General features: G+C 39.8%; 2 protein-coding genes across 2 annotated transcripts in view; both read left to right on the top strand.

Annotated features, from left to right (window-relative positions):
• Positions 1-444: 444 nt before the first annotated feature.
• Positions 445-2,960, top strand: CBG00888 (the record flags this gene model as incomplete). The annotated part of the gene is made up of 5 exons (XM_002629624.1): positions 445-817; positions 931-1,048; positions 1,493-1,650; positions 1,890-1,934; positions 2,554-2,960. 5 exons carry the CDS (start codon positions 445-447, stop codon positions 2,958-2,960), a joined length of 1,101 nt encoding a protein of 366 aa, XP_002629670.1.
• A 1,811-nt stretch (positions 2,961-4,771) lies between these two features.
• CBG00889 overlaps positions 4,772-7,308 on the top strand; it is a gene marked incomplete at both ends in the record, with an annotated part of 4,017 nt that continues 1,480 nt past the window's right edge. The window contains 2 exons of the mRNA XM_002629625.2: positions 4,772-5,001; positions 6,218-7,235. Coding sequence (XP_002629671.2) covers positions 4,772-5,001; positions 6,218-7,235 — 1,248 coding nt within the window. The remainder of the gene's footprint in view (positions 5,002-6,217; positions 7,236-7,308) is intronic.

The raw sequence follows: 7,308 nt of genomic DNA, 5'->3' as shown, positions 1-7,308 counted from the left end.
CTTTTCAGCTCAAGAATCCCTTCAGAACAACCCGAATCCCGTTGTGCTCCGATGCTCCCTTGACAACCAAGCAAACACGCTCCATCGAACGCGCTGCGGTTCCAGCCGCAACGCACCTGACGACACAGAAACCACTTTTTTTCGAATTTTAATCAAATTTTCGTTGTTTTTCCGAATGAAAATTGAGATTTTTAATTAAAAATTTGAATTGAAAGGTAATTTGAAAGATGGAGAATCTGAAAATAAGGGTTTTGAATAAAAAAAATTAAGTCTTCAGGGGGAAAATTTGAAAATTGAAAACAAATTTTAAAAATAGTTTTTTTTTCAGAATTTTCAGCAATTTTTTATTGTTCTTCGATTTTTGACTGTTTCCGCTTATTTTCACCCTCCCAACTTGAAAAAAATCAAATTTTTTCCAAAAATATGAAAAATTCCAGGAAAAAAATGCCATCAATCAGCAAGACAAAAAGCGGCGAGCGCTATCGAGCGCCCACCGATCAGGCTCGAAAACAGGAACGAAAAAAGGAGAACAAGCGGAACAAGAAGGATCGGCAGCAGATACGGCAGGCGATGGCCAAATTTTGCAATCTAGACGAGACCACATCGAAGCTGTTGGCTCTGGAACGGCAGATTTTGGGCCTCGACCCGCAGCCGTTTCATATTGACGTGTTGCGAAAAAAACAAAAAGTCCTACAGGATTCTATCAATAAGCGGAGGCTGACACTGCAGCAGGGCAAGGAGGAGGGCGAATTGAAGAAGTTCAACGATAAAATGACCGCCTATCAGAATGACTGCGCGAAATTGGCGATTTTGGCTCGTGAGTAGAAGAAATTTGCGCTAAAATCTGTTTTTCAGGCTGAAAATTCATTGTTTCTAGCCGAAAAATTTGATTTTCAGTCAATTTTCACCTAAAAATCCCCAAATTTTCAGACCAAGAACGGTTGGCGCGCGAAGCGGACCCCGATATGATTCCATTGCCGATGGGAGAAGCGTCGATGATGCCCGCCGGACCGGGACACGCCCCATATATGGCTCCGCCTCCTGTCAAGTAGGTCAAAGTTGTGAGAATTAGCTGAAAAATCACCGAAAATTGAAAATTTTGTGCTGAAAAATTACCTGAAAATCGCCAAAAATTCCAATTTCGAGCTGAAAATTGCCGAAAAATCGCTGAAAATCGCTTGAAATAACTGACAAATTCCTAAAATTAGGCAATTTTCAGCTTTTTTCCTAACCTAGAAATATCAAAAAATCACTAAAAATTCGATTTTTAGCCAAATCACCGAAAATTGAAAATTTTGAGCCGAAAATTTTCTTAAAAATCGCTAAAAACCGCGATTTTTCAGCTGAAATCTTTTTATAAATCTTTGATTTTTCAGCTGAAATCTTTTTATAAATCCGTTTTTTCCCGATTTTCTCCTATTGCTCAGCTTAAAAAGACGATGATTCTCCCCCAATTTTTGGTAATTTCCAGCCAAAATGACCATTTTTCCAGACGAAAAGTCGAATTCCAACTTCCACCTCGTGCGGCACGTGCCAGTCAGAAGCCACCGGGACCACCGTGTGGGCTGGCGCCCACTTTCAGTGATAGCGAAGATGATAACGACGATGGAGAGGATCAGTATGATGATGGCGATTTGGCGCCGGTTCCGAGTGAGTTTGAAGCTCAAAACTGACTTTTTTGGAGTCGTTCTTGAGCCCAAAAACACAGTCATTTTGAGCTTTTTTGGCACAAAAATTAGCCAAGTTTACGTCCGAAATCCATCATTTTTGAGCTAAAAAATGTGCCATAAAACCCCTTTTTTGGCTTGGAAATATGAAATTTTCGGCCATTTCGAGCTATTTTTGGCTTTAAATGTGAAAAATTTAAGCCTAAAAATGCCAATTTTCAGTTCCTGAATTCGACACACCGTACGCGCCGCCGATGCACCGAAATTGTGAGTTTTTAATTTATAATTTATGATTTTTAAGAAGAAAATTCGGATTTTTCATAATTTTTAGACTGAAAATCGCATTTTTTGGAGCTCCAAAAATCGAATTTTCCACTCGAAATCCCAAAAAAAAAACTCGAGAAAATCTGCGATTTTTGGCTTTTTAACTCTGAAAAATTGGGATTTTCGCCATTTCCAGTGATTTTTTGGCATTTTGAGCCTCAAACGTACCGAATTTGGGCTTAAAATTGCGATTTTCAGCTCAAAAAACCTAATTTTCGCCTTAAAATCCCAACAAACGCTGGAAACTTTGCGATTTTTGGCATTTTTCAGCGATTGTCGAGTGATTTTTCGACATTTTGAGCCTATTTACCACTAATTACTCCCAAATTATCGAATTTCACACTCAAAATCCTAAAAAACGCCAGTAAAGCCACGATTACAGCCATTTTCACCAGGAAAATCAACATTTTTAGCGTTTTTCTAGCATTTTGACCCCACAAGAAATGGGAATTTCACCATTTCACAGCGATTTTAAAGTGATTTTTCGACATTTTGAGCCTAATTATCACTAATTAGGACCTAATTACCTCCCGACCACCGTCCTAATTACCCCTATTTCCAGACGGCGGACCACCATCATCCTATCACAATCAACACATGCCACCACCGCAACGTATGCCCAATTATCATCCTCATTCTCATTACAATCCAATGGGCTTCCAACAACATTCCCATCATCCACACCATCAAGAATCCGCAATTATCAGCTCCGCCCCTCAAATCAATAATCGCAAGGATGGCGCGCCAGCGACGCTCTCCGCAGCCCCGGAGCTTCGTAATTTGAGGCGGGAGACTGTGAAGCTGGTGCCAGCTCAATTGCTCAGACGGCCCGGAGACAATCGGAGTAGTACTGTAGTTCAGCACCAGGTGCCGATTGTCACGAAGAAGCGACCGGAAGCGCAGAAGCAGGCGAAGAATACGGACGAGGCGTATAACGATTTTATGAAGGAGCTGGATGGACTTATTTGATTGGATTTTTTAACGCTTTTGAGCCTTTTGAATTTTGAAATTGGCGGAGATTCAAATTTTTGAGTCCAAAATATCGATTTCTGATGCCAAAAAATGCGATTTTAAGCTAGAAAATCTAAGTTTTTGGCTGAAGAATCTGATTTTTTGAACCCAATATTTCTGATTACTGGTCTTTTTTCTTTCTCTATCTATTTTTTTTAATCCATATGAAGATTTTTAATATTTATCGAGATTTTTTAAAAATATTTTTTTTTCAGATTTTTTTGTAAAATTTTTGGGATTTTTCGCTGCAATTTTCAGCCATATTTTCAAGTTTTATAGCAAGAATTCAAGAAAAGTCTCGAATTTTCAGCAAAATTTTTAGATTTTTTGGTTTTTCTTTAATTTTTGTGAAATTCAGTGCTTTTTTCGACTTTTCGCATCAATTTCAGTCATTTTCCGGGATTTTATAGCGAAAATTCGAGAAAAATCTCGTATTTTCAGCCAAATTTCAGATTTTTTTCAAATTTTCTGAATTTTCAGATTTTTCTTGAAATTTAGCGAAATTTAGGATTTTTCGCATCAATTTTAAGCGATTTGAGCCAGAAAAATCTTTAAAAAAACACTTTTTTACCTAAAAACATTTTTTTTTCGATTTTCAGGAATTTTTAACCGATTTTTCTGGAATTTTCAGCATTTTCCCTGAAAAATACCCTGATTTTTATGAATTTTCATCGATAAAACCCCATAAAACACCCTGGAATTGTATATATCCATCTGTTTTTGTTTGCGGAAAACCCGAAAAAAAGAAATCGGCGATGGCGACGAGAGAGCGTTGCACTTGAAGAGACGCCAGAGAAACGGTGCGATAGGGCGCGCTGACCTCAACAGATGCGTCTGCGTCTCTTCTCTCTCACCCCTCGCCGGTCTCGCCACGATCGATTCAGTTTTCGGTGGTGGTCTCACCACGATTTCGTTTCGCTTTACCGTTTTTTAATTTTTTCGCGCGCTAATTGCGATTAATTGCAATTAAAAAGCAATTAAATGATATTTTTCAGGTTCGCGCCAAGAAGATTCAAAAAAGCGCCACGTGAATTTCGGAGAAAAAACGGAAAATGTCCGGACGAGGAGAAGAAGGCGCTGCGAAAGGTAGAAATTGGGGGGAAAAAGCGAAAAATTGAAAATTGGGTCTCGCAGCGAAAATTTCACAAAAATTCGAAATTTTCGGGTCTCGAAGCGAAGATGGCAAAATTACGAAATTTTCGAAATTTTGCACAGAATTTGACGACAAAATGCACAAAAATCGAAAAAAAAATTTTGAATTGAAAAAAAAATTATGTGCAAAATTTACAAAAATTTGAGAATTCTGCAGATTGTGTGTATTTTTCGTAAATTCTGGTGTTCCCTCGAAAGTTCGAATTTTCATAAAACCGAATTTTCGAATTTCTGTGCATTTTGTCGTCAAATTCGGTGCAAAGTAAACTGTCAATTTTGTCTTAATTTTTGAAAGGAAAAATTTAATTTTTCGCAAAAACACCACCACTTACGACAAAATGCACAATTTGTTTAATTTTCCGAAGAATTGGAAATTTTGCACCGAATTCGACGACAAAATGCACAAAACAAAAACGAATGGAAGCCGAAACATCGGATTTTTGTGCACTTTGTCGTCAAATTCTGTGCAAAATTTTCAAAAATTCAAAAAATTGTGCATTTTGTCGTCAAATTCGGTGTTTCTGTCAGGCGGCACAACACCACCCCGCTCCTATCTCGACCATCGTCATCGCGGCCGCGGTCGACCGCGTAAATATCCGCTCGCCGGCCTTCCACGAATGCCAACGTCTTCTTCTTCTGGAGCAGAAGACGTCGTCATGGATTCTGAAGAATTTCGACAAGAAGGCGAAGAAGAAGGCAGAGTAGAAGACGTCGACGATTCAGAAGTCTATTTTCCTGACGACGTTGTTGATGAAGAGGTTGTGGTGGCTGCTGAGGATACTGTAGAGGATACTGTAGAGGAGGAGGACCAGGATACTGTAGATCCAGCGCAAATGGAGAAAATCAAGTTTGTGTTATCATTTTAAGCCTAAAAATCGGATTTTTGTGCATTTTGTCGTCGAATTCTGTGCAAAAAATTGAAAAATCGAAGAATAGTGCATTTTGTCGTCAATTCTGGTGTTTCTTCGAAAATTCGAATTTTCAGAAAAATTCGATTTTCGCGGTGGAACCCAAAAAAACGAATTTTCGAAATTCTGTGCATTTTGTCGTCAAATTCTGTACAAAATTTCGAAAAAATTGAAAGTTCCGGAAATTGTGCATTTTGTCGTCAATTCTGGTGTTTTCCCGAAAAATTCAAATTTTGCGCCTCACACTCAAACCACACTCGAATTCAAGATTTTCGAATTTTTGTGCATTTTGTCGTCAAATTGTGTGCAAAATTTCAAAAATTTAAATTTTTGTGCATTTTGTCGTCAAAATGGGTGCAAAATTTCAAAAATTTGAATTTTTGTGCATTTTGTCGTCAAATTGTGTGCAAAATTTCAAAAATTTAAATTTTTGTGCATTTTGTCGTCAAAATGGGTGCAAAATTTCAAAAATTTAAATTTTTGTGCATTTTGTCGTCAAAATGGGTGCAAAATTTCAAAAATTTGAATTTTTGTGCATTTAGTCGTCAAAATGGGTGCAAAATTTCAAAAATTTGAATTTTTGTGCATTCTGTCGTCAAATTGTATGCAAAATTTCAAAAATTTAAATTTTTGTGCATTTTGTCGTCAAAATGGGTGCAAAATTTCAAAAATTTGAATTTTTGTGCATTTTGTCGTCAAATTGTGTGCAAAATTTCAAAAATTTAAATTTTTGTGCATTTTGTCGTCAAAATGGGTGCAAAATTTCAAAAATTTAAATTTTTGTGCATTTTGTCGTCAAAATGGGTGCAAAATTTCAAAAATTTGAATTTTTGTGCATTTAGTCGTCAAAATGGGTGCAAAATTTCAAAAATTTGAATTTTTGTGCATTCTGTCGTCAAATTGTATGCAAAATTTCAAAAATTTAAATTTTTGTGCATTTTGTCGTCAAATTCTGTGCAATTTTCGAAAATTCGATTTTTTGTGCATTTTGTCGTCAAATTGTGTGCAAAATTTCGAAAACTTTGAAAGTAAATTTTGAAATTTCCGACAAAACACCAGAAATTACGACAAAATGCACAATTTCAGAAAATTGTGCATTTTGTCGTAAAATTTGGTGTTTTTTCGAAAAATTCAAATTTCGCGCTTTTTTTGCAGACGAATCCAACACCAAAAAATGCAGCTCGTCACCCCGATGGCCCAGAAACGGCTCCGCGGTCGGCCACCAGTGCCACGTGGCGACACCGACGACTTCCAGGACGACGACGACGATGAGGAGATGTTGATGTTGGACGACAAGGATCCACAGAATCCAGGAGACGTCAACGTTGAGGAGGGTCCAGATGGTCCACCGCCCGCGCCACCTCATCTAGTCAACAAGCAGAACAGCCGCGGTCGGCCGGCCAACCCAATTCCACCGCATCGTCGACCACTGCCCAAGGATCTCGTGCCACCTGGCGTCCTAAAACGTGGAGCTACCGGGGAAAGGGGCGGAGCCAAACGACGAGCTCTACTCGAAGAAGCCCCGCCCCTTTTACACCCGCCGAGAGGTGGTCCAATGCCGTCTGCAGTGCCAGAAGACGTTCCGAAAGAAGACACGATAATAAAAACTGAAGAAGGCGTTCTTCCAGCTCCAGAAGCCGTTGAAGAAGTGACGGTGTCACCTTCAGAAGACGTCGCTGCTCAGAAGAAGGGGGGACTGGATCTGCCAGCTGAGCACTTTCCAAAGAATGCGGCTGGCCACGTGGCAACCAGGGGAATCCATCCGATAGCAGCTGAGAAGCTGACGACGATGTTTGAAATTCTGGAGGAAGAGGACGTCGGTGAAGTCATCGTTGGGCGAGGAGACGATTCAGAAGCCCAACAACGAGTTCTGACCCTTCAGGGAGGTTCCTTCATCGAGGATCGTATCGGAAGAGCGGACTTGATGGAGGACGAGGAGACGCGCATGATGCAGAAGACGTCAGCGGGTACCACGTCATCAGAAGGAGCCACCGCATCGTATATAACGGTACAAGAGGAGGATGGGAGGAATGTGGTGTACCACGTGGCGGATGGAGAGAACGCTGAGGAGTATGTGCTGGAGGAGGGTCCACAGATGAAGGAGGAACTGATGGATGAGGAGGATGATGATGACTTGCCGCCAGAGTTGATTCCAGAAGGCGTCGCGGATGATGTGGGAGATGTTGAGATGGGTGGAGACAAGGATCAGCATGATGGAGGGGCCATGGGTTTTGAGTTTAGGTAAG

The sequence above is a fragment of the Caenorhabditis briggsae genome (assembly GCF_000004555.2).
Source record: "Caenorhabditis briggsae complete genome, chrII, whole genome shotgun sequence".
NCBI classification, from domain to species: Eukaryota; Metazoa; Nematoda; class Chromadorea; order Rhabditida; family Rhabditidae; genus Caenorhabditis; species Caenorhabditis briggsae.
This window is presented reverse-complemented; position numbering and strand designations above follow the sequence as displayed.